Source organism: Daphnia magna, linkage group LG5 (genome assembly GCF_020631705.1).
Source record: "Daphnia magna isolate NIES linkage group LG5, ASM2063170v1.1, whole genome shotgun sequence".
In the NCBI taxonomy this organism is placed as follows: domain Eukaryota; kingdom Metazoa; phylum Arthropoda; class Branchiopoda; order Diplostraca; family Daphniidae; genus Daphnia; species Daphnia magna.
This window is the reverse complement of record NC_059186.1, coordinates 9,925,035-9,943,010: the sequence shown is the minus strand read 5'-3', so window position 1 is coordinate 9,943,010 and position 17,976 is coordinate 9,925,035. Positions and strand designations below refer to the sequence as shown.

Here is a 17,976-nt window from a genome sequence, read left to right as displayed (position 1 = left end):
AAAATAAACTGTGTACGACGCATAGCATAGCACTGCCATACCGTAATCTACTTTCACAAACCACTAATAAAATAAATACATGCCTTCGTATAGTTACAAACTAACGTTTCCTAACCGTTAAAAAACACTAAAACAGAACTAATGAAAAATGGTAAATGGGTGTTCTAAAATCGGTATTGTAGCTTACCTTTTCTTAATATCCAGTTGTTTTGTGTCTTTGAAACCTCCTGTCAAATCACAATGCAAAATGGGCCAACCAGCAAAAGGGTTTTGACGCAAAAAAACTTGTTGCCGGCAATACTGGAACAGCTAGTTTTTCTTTTCCCAGGAAGTAGTTTGCTCTTACACAATACTGCATATACCGGTTTAATAAATAAAATCGGACATTGAAATGGGCGTTCCGAATCGACTCTTAGGGTAAAGTTATGCCAATGTCATTCACCATACACATCGACCTAGCAAGTGGAGCGATTTTTTTTTAGGTTCGCCGTGAGAATAACCACTATGTTATCGAGGACGAGATTTCTACCAACATTCTTTAAGACGGTTCTTTAGGTCTGGATTATAACCGAAATGGGTTGAATCAATGACAATGGCGAGACTCGAAACTCAAGACGCCCGTCACGCTGTTTTCAATATTGTTCACTTTAGCCCACGCTAGGGGTAGTACCCTCATCGCCAAAAGTCGGTCATCGTGTTCTGGCTATTCGCTATTCCCTATTGTACAATGAGCAAAAATCCAATGCATAACAACGACACATACTGTGCATACAAGATGTGTCCCCTGAAAGTACTTAGACAGGGCCGTGTCATGGGAGCCAGCATTCTGTAACACAAATCAAGCCACTTGTGGTGAAAGCCACAGTAGTTTTTGTCACTGCAAACATTTATCAAAATAAAACCGGAAGACTGCTGGCTCACAATGGACGGTGAAAGTCTACATTCGTTGTATATGCATGTCTTTCGTATTTTTTAAATAATAAACTTAGATAACGCTGCTTGGCAGCCGAAAAACTAGTCTCAAATCAATTTCGGACATTTTCTTGGATTACGCATTAAACTGCAATACTTTGCTGGGCAAATTCATTGACACTTTGGTCAAGTATTCAAGACAACACAGTTCAATTTCATTCAATATCTACGGCCTTGGAAATAATCATCGAGTTTCATATGAAGCTACAGTATAATGATTCACAAATTATCCGATAACTACTCAGATGCCAGTGTGTAGAAACTTAATAAATGGCCATTGACATAGAAACAAATGAAACGCTTGATCAAGGAAAAAAACAGGGATACATACAATACTGCGACAAAGCGATACTGTTACAAAGTCAAGTATTCATTGTAACTCACCAGTCACCACTCACAAGAAAACCTTGTTGCTGAATATGAAATGAAAAACTTTCAGCAAAGTCAGAACTCAGGTACTTAAACATACCAAAAATGGTTAAAGTTTGATATCCTTCGATTAAAGTCAATAAATGGGTGGTGTTTATGAGCGCCAAATTTGCAAAATCGAAAGCAAGTTTATCGTTATCGACCTATCGAGAATTTCGCATATCGAGTATCGGGCTATCGACCAATTCGACCGATTCGACTTTTCATTTTGCGTCGATGAGGCAGCAGAAGAGGCTTCATAAATTGCGCGCTAATGATCTGACTTGGCCTTTTGGGAAAACCGGGAAAGTGGCCTACGTGATGTGATGTATTTTTGATAACCACGTTTCAATGAAAAAAATCGAACGAAGATGGCGAATGAATCAGAGGGCAACAAGCGAATTTCGCCGTTGCTCGAGTATGGGATCACAAAAGCTGTCTTGCACTGTTTACCTAATATTCTAGAACTCAATAAAGCCGCCACTGTATGCAAATCGTGGAATGAAACGGCGAAAATCATAAAGAAGAACAGAAATCAAATATACTCCACGTCTAATATAGATTCGTACGAAGACTACTCTTGTGTACAAGAGCTCTTGTCTTGTATGAGGAGTCAGCCCTGTGTCTGTCTTGTGTTTCTGACTCATGCAGGGTTGGCTGAGATACCTCCACCACTCCCCGAACTGAAATTAGACTGTCATAATGGGGCTCACTTTGGCCGATGTACAGAGTATAGACTGTTGCATTACCTCAGAAGAAGCATGCCTTCGGACTGTATCATTGTTGGAGGTATAGCAAATGGAGTTGTCACATCTACACCTTCTCTACTGACACACGAAGTAGAAGAAGGAGATGGCTACGGATTGTTATTCATCCCTGAGATTCAAAATTTATCGATAAGAAATTTTCATCTTGATAGGCAGAAGATGAAAAATGTTGGCAAGGTAATTGTTTAAAATCTATTTCTAATTAACTGGCATTCTTACTGACTATAGCCTTTTTGCTTTATAGGCAATAACTAGTCAAACAGAGGAAGTTGGGCGGCTGTTAAATATTAAGGATGATGACCAAGTCCAGTGTCTAGTGTTACTGGGAACTGATGCATATAAAGAATCTAAGTGTATTGAAGCCCTCTGTCGATATTTTCAAGACAAGTAAGCTAATCTATTTTTTTATTGATTATATTTGTGTGAGTTTGCTTAATTTATATTATAACCAGAAGAAACCAGAATATAGCCATTGGAGGTGGATTTGTGGAAGCAGCTATCCATCCGGATGTGGTAGACGGTGATCGCGAGTACGGCATCACAGGGCTAGTTTTCTGCGGCCCGAGGGTTAAGGCAAACTCAGTTATCGTTCCACCTGATGCTACCTCCGATTCCGATATTGAACGAATACTTGTTCAGGTGAGATGAACGGCTATAGCTCATAAAAGGATACACCCTTGGTAACTGGAACGTATTTTTTTTTTTGTATGAACAAAAGTTAAAGGAAAAACACCTCAGCTCATTTTCTGGCGAGAAGATGAAAAGCATTGGCTTCATGGTCGCATGCGTTGCCAGAGGTACCCATCTCCACGGTCGGTCTGGTGTCGAATCAGCAATATTCCGCAAACACTTCCCTACCACGCCATTGCTGGGTTTCTTCGGCAATGGTGAAATTGGCATCAATTGCCTTGGCCCAGCTTCACTAACGACAGCTCCCCAATCATTCCAATCCAACCTGCCTAGCGCTCCCAAAAAATCACGAATCACATATCTCCACTCTTATGCCACCACATTCACCTTGATCTCCTTCCCTGTCGAATAACATCTACGAGTGACTGATTCCAGAAGCACCAGGACGTCAAGACTACAGGGAGATTGAATAAGGTTTGTTTTCCTTGAGAACCGCGGAGTAGAGGAGGAAGTTTTGACAAGACGTGGACAGTGGACACCTCTTCTTCTCGTGGGAAGAAGAAAAAAAATGTTTGATGTGCGTATCGTAAATTATGCGGTAAAGCCTGTAGGCAGTTTTGATTCTTCTAGTTGTGAAGGGAGGCAGGGTGGGCTAAAGAAGGTGGTTGAGTAGGCGGGAAACTCCAGGAGTTCTTGTGTTTTGGGATAAAAATAGAAATAAAAAAAAAATCAACTTTCTCCTTGGAGGAAGTCGCGTGAAAATTGTCGTAATCCAAGGTCGGTCAATGTGATGGATGGTTGGATGAATTTAAACACGTGTGTACGCCCTTTTGCACCCTTTTACGAATTCTGTAATGAACATAACCGGCCGTCGACACCTAACGATAGCGCTGTATTAAAATAACCGGAGGATAAAGCAAGCTTTCGTTTATGCAAAAACTAATTTTAAAAAGTAGTTTATCGTGATGAAATCGAATGTTCCAGTTGACATGCGATTGGTGCTGGGGCGAGCACACACTTGAGACCGTTGTACAGTAGTAGGAAACCCAGATTGAATTTTGTAAAAAAAAAAAAGCAAAGCGAAATAGTAATGGAGAAAAAAAAAAACTCGAAAGAACAAGTACGTAGAAACAGAGAAATTATAAGTATATATATGTGAAACTTGGACTAGAACCCGCCTCTGTCGGGTTCCTAGCGGACGCGACCGAGTCATACCGTAAGAGGGAGAAGAGAACCAGTCTTTGGGTGCGCTTCTCCAGTCGACTTTCAGCGTTTGAAGACGCCGGTTGTGTCTACTTTAGTGGGTCTCGTGTGCGGTGATTCGGTTTCAAAACCTCTTGTGTCACTACTCTCTGAACTCTTAAACTTTAAACTCCCCCGCTGTTTAGGATCAGTGAAGATCCGTACTGTTTATGCTCTCGTGCTTACTCGTGATTCTGATTATTTAGGATTTTTTTTTTTTCATTTCTCCTCCGCAAAAAAAAATTGTGATCGTATGCATTTCCCATTTTGGTGGATTGGAATTATCTGAATTGTGCAACCAATAAATAAAACACACATACACATACACACAAAAAAAACACACAAAAGTAATCGCGACTTGTGCCGGTGTTGTCAGAGGTACGTGGACGGATTCAACACAGTTTCTTCTTTTTGTTTTTCTCAGGAGATGTCCCCGTGTGCTGCTGGATGATGCCGGATTGAGCACGTCGAAGCTGAATAGTTCCACGATCGCAAGCTCCAATCGAAAATAGATAGAAGAATATTTTAAGAAAAGAAGCCATCGTTGAAAGCAAACGAAACGATGAGGGAGTATCACGTTTTGAGCGCCATGGTGACGGAAGCGCCCCGTAATCTGGGTCGACGCATCTCTCGTCGGCTCAGCATGTCGGTGGCTAAAGTGCCCACTTTTATCCAGTCGAAATTTCGCACCGACGTCGATGTCGCCGATTTCAGCTCCAGCGGAGGAGCTGGTGGAGGTGTCGCTAATAATAACGGCCAGTGGTGGCCCCAGCAGTTGAGACGATCAAGGCCCGTCACTCTTCACATCATCTTGCCCAACGGAATTGAACGCACGGTCAGTGGAATTTTTCACACTTTTGTTTTTCTGCGGTGTTTTTTGTTTTTCCTCGGCCAAATCATTATCCGCAATCCGAAGCGGATGCAATATGGTATGACTCGATATCATCCATCATTTTTTGCCTCGGAAACCTACGCCCGCCCGTTGGGAGGTAAAATGTCCACTTATTTTTTGTTACCTGTCTTTCTCGCCCATGCGAAAATCCAAACGGCCAAAAAAGGCAAAATTGATATCGCTGTTTAGAACTTGATCCAGCAGTTTGAAGTGTGGGAGGGTAAAACGTATCCGCCGCTCAAATGGAGATCCTCTCAATCGAAAGTCTTGTTCAATATTTGAACGTGTCGTTTTTGAAAATCGGGAGTTGGAATCTGGTCCAATTTTTAGTAAGCAGCAGCTCAGTTTCGTCCAGTGTTTTGCCTTCCGACGTTCAAGGTCCGTCTTAAAAGGGTATCGCAACCGTGACAACGTGAAGTGGGTGGATGGAACGGATGAACCTAAAAGAGGACAGGTGGTGCGTCATTTTCTTTTTACTAGTCGCCGTCTTTCTAAAAGTTCCCAACATCTTTCCTCGTCTTTTCCATTTGTGATCCACACCTTTTGATGACTATCAACTTTTTATTTTATTTTATTTTATTTTTTCATTTATTCGCATTGCCTGCCGGCTTACCTCTTCAAATTCAAGGCTTTTAAGCTCAATGCGCGGTGAGTCTAAAACGTAGTTGGGAAGATCTTTGAAACTCGGGTTCTGTGGATATTCTAGCCCCAGTCTACGCAGATTATTATTTTTTTCGTTGTTGTTGTTGAAAAGTCTTAGTTTTCCAGAATTTTTTATTTTTCGTCATTGTCCCGACGAGATTCACGGTCTCACCTTCATCTTCAAGCCGACTGATTCGATCCGCCGGCGTGTACAGTATATAGGTACATGTCGCCACTCCTTGAATACGTTGAAAGCAGATTGCTTTTTATTTTACCTTTCTCCACCCATCCCATCTTTTAAATTATTTTTTTTAAATTTCTGAACGGTGTGAATCTCTGTTGGGCGACACTTGAGTTGTGAACGTCAAGGGGAGAAATGGAAGAAGATGAAGAGGCAAATAAAAAGGATAGAAATGAAATGCTTCTGGGTATGTAATGCATTCGCTATCTTGCTCATCTCTGAGATATAGATGCAGCAAAGGTTGATTGCCCGGCAGCTGCCGAATAAACAAGGAAAAGACCGCAAGAGGGGAGAGAATATAACAAGAGAAAAAAAATTATGTATGAGATGGCGCCATAGAAAAAGGAGCGGAGCGAAACAAATTGCTCGTTGAATTCCCTTTTTATTTTTTATTCACGGAATTTTTTTACTTTCCATATCCTTCACGACAATCAACTTCTCTAGAAAGGATGAAATGATTCAATTTTTTTTTTTTTTTCACATCCCTTTCGGCATGGAAACATTGAACGATGATTCGCCGCATCCGCTTTTGATGTCTCTGTTTGCGCCAGGCCACTTTCGATTGAACTCGTTCCACCAGGCTCTCCCGGAAACTTGAAAACTAAGGGTCTTTTCCTCTTTTGATGTCTGCCTCTAACTTCATTTGTGCTACTTGCGCACGAATAAGTGATAAGAGGAAAATTTTTTATTTTTTGCAATATAATCACACATTCGGGAAGAAGGAAAACCTTTTGTGTACAAATCGTCCTGCGCTCTTGTTGGTGTTTAGCATTTCCGGCTTTAATGGCGCGTAGCATCCGCTGTCGCCTCGAAATATTCCCCCCCCCCTTTCTCTCTATGGGACATATGCGCACTTGTTTGTTTTTATTTTTTCTTGTCCGCCATTTTTCCTTAACGTCCAATTCGAGTCGCGTTAGTCGCTTCCTTTTTTTATTTTCTTATTCCATTATTGTTGAGCGCTTCTCTTTTTTTTCCCCCCAGTACACAAATGTATTACCTCTGCTTTTCTTCTTGTTCTTCCGTCCGAGTGATGGACGTCACCGGACGGTGGAAAAGCAGAAAAAAAAAAAAAGTGTACGAAATATCCTCGCACGCTCGCGTCAACGGCCTTCTCTTTCACATCATTGCCGCCAGCTTCGTATCACTTGACGGAAGACTTATCCTCAGTTGATAGCCTTTTTTTTGCTTGTTTTGAAATGATCTCTGTGGATGCCAACAAGCTCTTTTTTTTGTTGCCACAAGCGAAATCATTCATGTCTGTAAACAACAACAGATATACGTTTTCAAATCTAAAAAAAAAAAAAAAAAGATTCGATACCAATGGCTAAAAAAACCCCGCCAGTTGCGATAGTTTCCTTAAAAAGAAAATAATAATAAACGGCTGCATCATCGGTTTCTGTACATTTTCACCAAAACAATTTTCCTTTTTTTTTTTTTTACCTTCTCAAAAAAAGAACTTTTGTTTTTCATTCTTGGGCTTCTTGATGTTCATCGTAAAAATAAGATATAGGGGGGAAAAAACAGAAAGAAAAACATGTGCAGTTGTCGATGATTTACAGCGAGTTATTTATTTTTCTTTTTGTTTGGTTTTTTTTTTTTTAACTACGAAATTTATCGCAAAGCTGAAAAACTAAAAGAATCGACGTTGTATCCCCTCGATAGTTTCTCTCTCTCCGGGAATCTGTCTAGCCGTTGTATGTGGCTCGCTGTTGTCGGATAATTGCTTCTATACCCGGTGTGCGGTCGGTCAGTTTGTTGAACGTTATTTTCAAAAAAAAAAAAAGAAGAAGTTTTTTAAAAAACGCGCACAATCTTCTTCTTTTAAGCGCATTAGCCTTTTCTGGTGTGTGTGTGTGTGTGTGCTCCACCGATTGCCTCTTGTTTTGCTCTCGTCTCCGGCACGGTTCGTGGTCGAAGGGAGGCCCTGTGTTGATTACCGGACCACTGGGTGGTAGAAAAAAAAAAAGGACGAAGAAGGAGCAGAACATGTTACCACACGTGTGAAAAAGGAGGGAAACTACTATTAGCTTCTTGGAAAGAAAAAAAAAAAAACCCAACTTGTCTCCACATAGTGTCGCTCTTGGTCACTTCCTCATGGCTTTTTGTTAAAGAGAAAGAAAAAAAGAAGAGACTCGGCATTGTTGTATGAACACGCAGTACAACCCAGGCGTCATAGGCAACTAGCCGAAGACGATGATACAAAAGCCCATGAGAAAAAAACACAAAAAAACTGGGAAATTATCAGACGGGTTTTGGTGGTAATAATAAACCAAAGTTAAAGCTCTTTCTTTATTTTTCGCTAACGATCCGACGAGAAAAAAAACAAAAAACATAACCAAGCCATCGCTTCGGCATTGTTTACTTTGTCTCATTTTTTTTTCCTGTTAGATAAATAAGGATGGACATTTTTTGTTTTGTTCCCCAAACAAAATGCATATCGCTTTACATTCTCACAAAATCTGGCATCTTGTCCGCGTTGATTGAATTTGTTTTTTTCTTTTTCCCAACAGAATCGTTTCAAGTCATCGTTCAAACGGTACACACACACACACACACACAATTTGACTAAAAATGGGAAGGGTTGTCTCCTCATCCGTACCACCCCACCAACCTTCATCGCACCTTGCCCCATTTTGTTTTTTTTTAAGTCCCGTCAGATCCGGTTTTGCGTTACGAAGCGGTCAAATGTCCAAACGTTGCGGCTATTTTTTTTTTTAAAAGCTTCTAGTTCAAGGGTGGACATCTTGTCAGATTCCGTTGGATCAGCTGGAATTGTTGTTACCATCGCATCGAAAATGGCAGGGAATTGCTTTGAGAATAGAAAAAAAAAAGGAAATCAAAGAAATAAGTAAGACCTGAAAAGAGACGATCTCGAACTTTAACGAAGATATCCAAATATGGAGGCAACTGGCTAACCAAACATGATAAGTCGGGACAGCATCCCCATCCTGTTTTGCACGAGGTCAACGGACCATCGAAAAAAAAAAACACACATAGTTTTATGCAGCGAGTGCACGTTCGTGATAACGAAGAGATACCCCGAATCTTTGAAGGAAAGATTCCAAATGTGTATGGAATTTTGTTATTGTCGATACTTGATTAGGGCGCCACTGTGCATAGGCATTTTGTATGCCCGGTGAATTGCTCTTTGTGTGTGCGCGCTACGTGGCGCTTCTAACAAGCCTCTATAATCATTACACCTTCAATAAGCCCTTACGGTTCGTCATTAACGAGGGCGGCAGCAACGAGTCACGCTCTTGTCACGCGAGAGCGACGTGTCTTTTTTTTGTCTTCCTTTCTTTGCCTTGTGTGAGAGAGGAGGAGGATCCCGCGCGGGAATGGGGCCGTATCCCGCTAGAAGCCCGAGATCACGACAGACTCAGCTCTCAAACGATGTTTGCCTTTATTTTATTTTTCTGCCTCCCGAGAAACGCGGTTGATATTATTGTACGGCAAAAGGAGTATAGTACATACACTTGTGGTGGTGACCTGGTATTATATAACTCGGCACGTTATCCTCGTAGCAGAGAGTTCATTGATTGTGATGACGCCGAATAGGAGGGAAGAACCGGTACACTGAGCCATTTATTTCTTGTTTTCCCAACTATTCTTTAAAAAACTCACATTTTTTTGTGGAACAAACATGGAAAGGTCGACAAGGGTCATCTTTACTCACGACCGTTACGGTTCTTAGCTGCTACTTTCGTTCTTCTACGTTTTTTTTAAAATTCTTTTTTCGCTATGATCATTTTCCTTTTTGATTTTGCTCCAGTAAAAATTCGTGTTTTAAGGGGAAACACATTTTTCCTTGATGTATTTTTTGAAATATTGGACTCTGAACTGACGTGGCAGTACCTTACCGTAGGCTTTCATTTGAATAGGAGGCCAGGGCTTGTTTCCCTGTGAACGCGTCGCCATCTTCGTTTTTTGGTGAAGGACGGCGACACACACACTTTCCCATCGTTTATCGAAAAATCAAACGACCACTCCCTTTTAAAATGCCAGAGCCTCAACTACAATGTTGTTGGTCGTGTTCTTTTACACCTCCCTTTTTTTGTCTCGTGACTTTTACCTGACGTTTCAATTGAATTGTACGACGATCATCGAACGGCTCGAGTCCTTGATCCGTTACGATAACCCCGCCCTGTCTACAATACCTTTGGCTATTTGTTGAACAACAATTTTTCTTTCTCTCCTTTTTATATTTTGACGAGCACATCAGGAATCTTTTTTTTTTTTTTATGTCCAGTTCCGGACGATATCCGGCAACATGGGCTTTGTATTTTTTTTTTGTTTTCTTTCTCACCTTTTTTGTTTCTGGTTCTCGTGCGCACGTTTCAGTCGCCAAATTCAGAGCCGGAAACATAGCCACCACCATCGTTTGGGCTTCGTTCCGACCGAACGCGGGATAGCGCGCGTCCGTGATGCGTGTGTGAGTCATCTTTAGAATGTCTATAGAAGCTCGCTTTATTTTTGTTTGTCCCATTATTTGTTCAATCCCTTGTCAAGGGCATCACAACCAAAGATTTCTTTCTTTATCAAACAGAAGCACCGCCTTCCAGCTTTTGCAAGGGAGGGAGGATTGTTCCATTAGGTTGCGATGAAATGCGCACGTCAAGAATGAGGAAAACTAAAGGGTTAGTCTATTTTTGCGCGCGTGAATTCGAAAATGCGTTTGTTGCCCTCGTCCTTCGAACTTAACATATTTTTCCTTCTATATTTTTTTTTGTTGTTTTTCGCGTGTAGTGAGCGATCGCCGGGTCGATTTTCAAATAAAGGGACATTGTTTATTTGTATGTTGCTATTACACATGGGGGGGATAATGGAAGAGAACAAAGAGGATTGCGTTCTATCCGCATCAGCTAGTTAACGATGAAGCGACAGGTGGCCGCGTGAGCAACGACAGCTGATGTAGTGCCTGGCCAACAACACTGGGCTTATTATACGGAATAAATGGAGAGAAATAATGTCTCTTTTTCCTCGGCTCTTGTTTGGCAGTGCAACAACAATAACAGCAAAAGAAACAAATGGGAAAACTATTTTTGCGCTTTTTCTTTTCTACCGAATCCTTTCTTATTTTCCCATCGGTTTGACGTCGTCCGAGTCGGGATTTTATAACGTCATAAATGCCATTAGCAAAAAAAATAAAAAAGAAAGACAGGAAGGAAGAAACTGTTTCGATTCTTTTGTCCATTTTGTGTATTTAGAGCCTTTCTCTTGCTCTTGAAAATCTTGTCACTTTCAATGACGTCAATTTCATGCCGTGTCGATCGTGACTGGCCCTTTTTTTTTTCCAATTACAAATCTACTTGTTTACCTGGAATAGACAGTCGTCTGACCGCAACCGATACTTTATTTTTTTCCATTTCGGACGACCGGTCCTGGATTGTTGTTCCTTCGAAGGCCATTTCTTCAATTTAGTTGGAATCACTCGAATCTTTTTTGGGGGTTTGTTGGAGAGGAGCCTTTCTCTATTCCCTACAATTATTGCCGTGATACACCTGTCTGCCGCACGATATACGAGAATGGCTATTGGTAAACGATGGAACTAAAGGTTTAGAAAATTCTAAAAAAAAAAAAAGCACTCGATGCTATCGCTAAAGTTATGACATTATTATCATAAAAATGCGAGTAACAAAAAAAAGAAGAAGAAAAAAGAATTGGATACGCCCAGGTATTGTGTGGCTTGCGGGCGTGTCGATGATCGTTTACCAATAGTTCATTTGGAATGGTGCACTCAGTCGGTTCCTGTTCATAATTGAGAAGCAAACGTGCGGAAGGGAAAATTAACGAGAGTTTGCGTGAGCGCGTGCTCACCAAAAAAAGACGGGCCCACAATTTTCAACGAAAATGGGAGGGATGCTGCCGTTCATTTTGGCGTGATGATGCAAAGAAGGCAGTCGATGACGCGGAACGCCAAACACGCAAAACAAAATTCACTAAATGACGTCAATCCTTTATATATTTTTTTATTTTTTTTTCAAAAATTTTGAAATAATTGAAAGTTTGGGGAGGGAGGAAAAAAAAATTGTTTGCGTGCGTTGGGTGGATTCAAGTATTTACGAGGAAAAAAAAAAAAAAATCCTTTTTGGAAAAAAAAAAAGAAAACCGCCCACCAGAAGGGGACGGGAGTCCGTTCGGAGAGCAATGTTCCCGACATCGTTCTTCTTCTTTTCTTTTTCACTCTGGAGTGGTGTAAAAAGGCAACAGATGGTTGTCCCATCGTCAGCTCCATCCGTCCGTGCTACGTTCTCATATAAATAAATACCGGGCCGATTCTTTTATGTATTTTGTTTTTCTTCTTTTCTTCTACGATTTTCAATGGCCGACAGATAAGAAAGAGTTTGTTTGTCGCCTTCGTTGCAGTACACACAGTGTGTTCGCTGCGTACCAATCGGTTTTTTTTTGCAGGAAAATAGGCAACGTCTTGTGATACAAGTGATGGAATAAGAAACGATAATCAACCGAGCAGAAACGATATTATGACCGCCCCGCTCTTGAAAGATCGTTTTCTTTTTCGGGAAAGACCTTCGGACATTCTCCCGTCGATCTTTCGAGTTTTTTTTTTTTGTTGGGGACCTTCTCTTGAAGACGAAAATGTTTTTTTTTTTCAATAAAAAGACGATCAATGAACTTTTAGCCATGTTTCCAAACTGTTGGCTATCGTTTCAGGTACACAACAAAAGGTGAAAACAGGAAAACTAGACGAAATAATGTTGGCTTGTTTTGGTCTTGTTCGTTCTTTTGGCCCATTCTTTTCTTTTGTTGTTGAAATTTCGACCTACCAGATGATCGTTTTCTAACGGTTTTCCTTTTCAGCTCGCCAGATTTGACCTTGCAATTTGCGTATTAATTAGTTAATGTTATTATCTTTTTTTTCCAACTAAAATTGGGAGGCCTTTATTTAAAAAAGAAAGACGTAAAAGGACAGGCTCCTAACAATAGGAAAATAACAGGAAAAATAAAAATAGCGGAGTCATTCTAATGAATGTGCCAACTTGGGTTTATTTTGAAGAAACTAGTTTAGATGTCACCCGATAATCGTGTTTCTTCTTATAACTCGTTGGTCATTTCCTGTTGTTTCACTTTGTGATTCTCTTGAACTTCGCCGATTTCTTTTAAAAGTGTCGCGTTTTGTCCCATTCGTCGAAAGTTTGCTGGCCACTTTCTCGACACGTTAGCTATTAGCCCCTTTATTTTCTCAATTCGCTTTTGTTTTTCTGAGTCCGATAAAGAGAAGAGAAAACAAAATGGGTGGCAACCGAAAGTTTTGGAAATTTTCTCGTCCATTTTTTAAGTCTTGGAATTTCAAAGAACAAAAAAAAAAAAAGGAAAAGTGAATGTGAGAACTGTTGGCAGACCACACGGTTGATTTCCTACTAGAAAAATCGACGAGAAAATAAAAAAAGAATTGATGATGTCCAAGAAAAAAAGATAAAAATAAATATATAGGTGGATGACCGTCGGCGGTGTAGGCATGTCTGTGAGCTCCATTTCGTGTGCGCCCTTGTTATAAAGCTGCCATCATTAAAAAACACACACACAGCACACACACAAAAGAATATTTTCTGATTTTGTAGATTGATGGTTCGTGTCAGTTGAGTCGTAACGAACGCGGTTAACTTGTCGATTTTTCCAGCTGCCGTCAATGCAGTGATTTCGTTCCATTATACACAGACTCTATTCAATGTGATTTCGTTCGACGCAGTCCTTGCTCTGGCGCAAACAGTTTGCGGTCGATTGTTTCCGTCGTCCACTTTGCCAGTCCACAAAGTATTTCTCTCTTTTTTGTTTATTTATTTATTTTTTTACTTCTGCCTATTGTTCGTGAAGCCATTGAAAGAAACCAATTTTAAGGGGGGGGATGGATGCGAACAAACTCGTGTTTTTAAACGTCCGTCTGGCCATCTTCCGTGCCGATCCATGTGGAAAACGAGTACCATTTTTTCCCGCGCTCCGGCCAGCACAAGATGGAAACCTGCGATGGAATGGCGTCTTTTTTTTTTTTGGTTGGGGAGGAGGAATCTTAACAACATTTCGTGAGAACGAGGTTGAGTCTTTGAAAAAAAAAATGCCAATACAGTAACACGACGGTGCCATTAGAAATAAGAACTTTTTTTTTTTGGGGGGGTGTTCCAACACATAGGCGCGGGATACATGGGAAGCGTTGGCGTTCGGACTAATAAAATAAGTTGGTCAACAGACCGCTAGATTTCATTTCTTTCCGGAGTCGGCGATAAGGCTCGTTACATACGTCGATATCGAATTGATGCAGATAATATGAGGGCACATTTTTTTATTTTTGTTTTATTTAGAGAGGGGGGGGGGGATTCTCCTAATCGTCTTCCGCTTTCGAACAGTGCCCGATGTGGTCGAAAAGAAAAAGTTCGAACTGGTCGATCAAAAGGAGGAAGTAGTCGAGTTATTGAAATGTTTTGCGCGTTGGTGACCGCAACGCGTTCGTGCCCGATGTCGCACGTAGTATTAAGTGCCTATTACTCTCCCAGCGGCGTGGTAATCGACTTGGAAATGTGGATCGTGAGTCGGGACGAAAGGAAACCAGCGGGAAATAGATTATTTATTTTTTTTTTTTTTAGAAAAAGAGAAAATGGAAGGAATTATTGGAGAAGTCCGCGGTCGTGTGTTCGTGTCGCAATAAGCTCTCCAGGGGAGGGCTTGGTTTGGGTTGATATTGTTAAATTGTTGTGTTTCACAAATAATAAACTGGGGAACTCCTCAAATTCCAAAACGGAACTTGTAACCGTTGCCAAATTCGTTGTTGTCTGCCGGATTGTTTGGGTGTAAAAAAAAAATGTACGAAGTTCATTTCAATTCTCCAGTCAGGAACTTTTCTTTTACGATTTTTTTTTTTAGGGTCCCCTTTTTTGTTGAAACGGACGGAACACATCACCGTCTTTATTTAGTACGTAACGGTTCGCGGATCTTTTGTCGAATCCAACAAACACTTTTTTTCTCGTTTCATTTTCGTCTTCCAAAAAACTCTTTTGAAATTTGTTTCTCTTTTTGATGTTGCAATCTGCTTAACAGGTTTCTGTGTGAGAACAAACGTTTTGAATTATATCACACCTTTAGTCAACGAGCGAAAAGGGATGACTACGCTTATTAGTTCAGATACAAAACGGCTAAACGTTTGTTGTTCAATATTTTTTAAGAAAAGAAAAAAAAAACAATTTTTTTTTTGTCGGGACCGTGCAACAGTCGTAACTTACCGTTATCGCATTGTCCAGAGCTTATGACGCAAAAGTATCTAATAACATAATACATTTTTTGCCGGCCGAAGCTTATTATTTCTTTCAGCTCAGTACGTTAGACGCGTAACGTATCTAGTACAAGTAACTGCTTACCTACGGTAGATGTACGAAAGGCTCTCTCTCTCACGCGGGACCTTTTTGTTTGATTCATAACCGTCTGCTAATATTTTCGAGTCGTCTTTTAACGACGACACCACAAATACAGCCGTACCGTTAGTCGATTGTTTTTTTTTCGACGTTTGCCTCCTGTCTTTCTCTCTTTTTTGTTGTTGTTGTTTTTGTTTTTCTGCTTTCATTGTTGTTGCGCAAAGATGTAAAGCCGGACTAAGAAAAAAGAAAGACAATCGTTGCCGTCTTTTCATCGCAGTGTTATTAACATATCGCATAAATTTCTCGGGACGACTGGCCTGCACGAAATAACGACAGCCACGTTCTCTTGCGATGACTGAGACGACCCCGACACAGACACACACACACACACAAAAGTCTTTTGGCTCTCACATTTTTTTTTTGGCGAGACAAAAGAAGCAAAAGAAACAGCAAAAAGAACGAAAAAAAAAAAGTAGATGATCTTGTTTTGTTTCACCGTTATTGTGAACTGTGTGGTGGCTACTGCGACATTTCTTGCATTCCAAACACGAGGGGGGAGGCAATGCTTTCTAACATTCCAAAGTTGATGATATTTTCACGCGGGACCGGATCAAATCGCTTTGGCTAAGGAAAGATTGAGTTCAAATAATTATTTGAATGTTGATTTGATATGCTCTCTACTGTTTCGCTAATTTTTTTTTTTTTTTTTTTTTGCTCGCACGGCTGGAAAAAAGGAGACAAAGAAAAAGGGACACGTTTTTTTTGAAAAAATGCATTTCTCCACCTAAAGCGCAAATAGATGTGCAACCGACGTGTGTGCGTACGGTTTCGGCTTTCCCTTCTCACCGGAAAGTGTCAAGACGATGAAGGGGGGGGACGCTGAAGGGAAATTTTTTATGTTTGGTTACTTTTACATAATTCCCCCACCTGTTTATACGTTTGATGTCAGCTCACGTCTTTCGCTCGTTTCTCTTTGCTGATGCGCGCACTTTTTGTTTTCTTTAGTGAGTCGACACGACCCCCGTGTGACTCTCCCTTCTTCGTTTCTCTTCTCCCAGTTTGTCCCACTTAGTCCGTTTTCTCTTTCACCTTCTGACCGAGTCCGCGATTTGATTTATTGAATCAACAACATGACGAAATAACATTTTTTTCTTAGTGTGTGTGTGTGTCTTTAAAAAAGAATTTAGGTTTCTTGGTCATTTGACGTTTTGATTATTGAAATTCACGAACATTCCCGCCCAAATAAAAACTGTTTGGCGACAGGTTGTCTCTCTGTCATTTTTATCAATGAAGGGCACCGTTGTCTGTTTATTTACGTACTCGACGTCGGCGAGTCCATCGTATCCATCTTTGCATGTCCTGATGGATGATTTTAAAAATGTGTCGCCAATTGCTTTTCAAAAATAAAAAATAAATGCGTTCCTCTGCATTTTTGCTGAATGTGTCAAGATATTCGCCAATTCGTTATGAACGACAAACAGCAGCTGCCAACTGTGGAAAATGAAAACCGTTTTCAGGAAGGGGGGGGGGGTTGTACATTAATCATTCAAGTTGTTTGTTGGATGGAACTCGCCGCTCCACTCCCGTTTCTGTCCGCGCATTCTTTCGATTCAGCGTCCGAAGAATTTTATTTTATTTTTTACGGTTGCAAAGTCTTATCTTTGATGGCCTTGATCACGTTCCAGTTACGACTGTACATGACTGATACGGTACGCAAAAAGATAATCATTACTGTCCCCATTCTAATTTTAAAAAACAAAACAAACAAAACAAAACACAGACGATACTAGAATTTGAGTAGAAATGTAGCGCGATCGTTCAAGGTAACCACCGTTCTAATATGAAAGACAAAAAGAACAACTTTCTCGTGTTGAGCTCTAGTTTTTCATCGTCTGAAAAAAAACAAAAGAAAAACAAGGATGGCCACGAGCCAAATTTATTTTTTGTGCTCGTCTTTTCATTTTGAATCTCTTCGTTTTTCTTTTGTTTTTTTTTTTTTAGCTATTTCTTCTTTCTCGTGATTATAGTCATCAAGGCGGACTAGGAACGCCCTGCAGGATCATCTGAGCCACATCATCATTCACTGGCGAACCAGTCGCCGTATTTTCTGGCCCCCACTGTTTTCTCATTTTTCTAGACATTCGCCGTGTGTCCGACACGATTTCAAATGATAGACTGCGCACATGTGTATGTACGGCGACTCTAGGTGGTATCACCTAAAACATTTCCGTGTATATTCGTCGGGTTAAATTCAAAGTCAAATTCAGTTGGGTGCAAGCCATCGAGCCAACGGCATTTACCGCGTTACTCAACTTTTCTAGCGCACGCAGTTGTATCAAAGTCGAATAAGATCATAATGTCTTCTCTCTGTATACATCAAAGTGGGAAAGACGGGCAAAAACGGCCGGCAGGTGTAACTTGAAATGATCGCTCCGAGACAGTTGCGCTAGACCTCCCCGCCTTTTGCGCTCTTCGAATTGAAGAGCGAATCATTTTCGATCGGTGGTGAAATCATGGAAAAACAGTGGAGGTTAAAAGCCCGTCAGCAGTGGAACAATGCTCTTGAAAGATCACACGTCATTTACTCATCGAGGATCATTGGATTATAAACGATCTTCTTTTTTTTCTTGATTGCGGCTTTGGCTGTCGTTCAAATTTCCCCCGAGCGAATCGACGATAGGCTGAGGTTGCCATTGCCGACACCTCGTCGACGCAAACTTTATCTTTAATTAAATCCGTATCAATTTTGTTTTTACTGTTACAAGCGAATCGAGGTGTAAATCTCGACCTTTTTCGCCCAATTGTTTAAAATTTAAACGC

General features: G+C 40.7%; 2 protein-coding genes across 4 annotated transcripts in view; both read left to right on the top strand.

Annotated features, from left to right (window-relative positions):
* The first annotated feature begins 1,620 nt into the window (after positions 1 to 1,620).
* On the top strand, positions 1,621 to 4,344 carry LOC116922678 (F-box only protein 22). 2 transcript variants are annotated; one of them, XM_032929044.2, is made up of 4 exons: positions 1,621 to 2,324; positions 2,392 to 2,534; positions 2,603 to 2,786; positions 2,866 to 4,344. In XM_032929044.2, exons 1-4 carry the CDS (start codon positions 1,752 to 1,754, stop codon positions 3,187 to 3,189), a joined length of 1,224 nt encoding a protein of 407 aa, XP_032784935.1. In that variant the 5' UTR covers positions 1,621 to 1,751; the 3' UTR covers positions 3,190 to 4,344. The 2 variants fall into 2 exon arrangements, with proteins under 2 accessions (XP_032784935.1, XP_032784934.1); XM_032929043.2 differs by having other exon boundaries at positions 1,623 to 2,324; positions 2,600 to 2,786.
* A 208-nt stretch (positions 4,345 to 4,552) lies between these two features.
* Positions 4,553 to 17,976, top strand: part of LOC116922673 — a 92,345-nt gene continuing 78,921 nt past the window's right edge. For both annotated transcript variants that reach the window (XM_045173969.1, XM_045173968.1), the window contains exon 1: positions 4,553 to 4,854. In XM_045173969.1, coding sequence (XP_045029904.1) covers positions 4,582 to 4,854 — 273 coding nt within the window. In that variant the 5' untranslated portion in view covers positions 4,553 to 4,581. The remainder of the gene's footprint in view (positions 4,855 to 17,976) is intronic.

Coding starts and splice junctions, on each gene's coding strand:
- LOC116922678 (XM_032929043.2), top strand. CDS start 1,752: ATGGCGAATGAATCAGAGGGCAACAAGCGAATTTCGCCGTTGCTCGAG. Junction 2,325..2,391: donor AGATGAAAAATGTTGGCAAG/GTAATTGTTTAA, acceptor TTTGCTTTATAG/GCAATAACTAGTCAAACAGA. Junction 2,787..2,865: donor TTGAACGAATACTTGTTCAG/GTGAGATGAACG, acceptor TATGAACAAAAG/TTAAAGGAAAAACACCTCAG.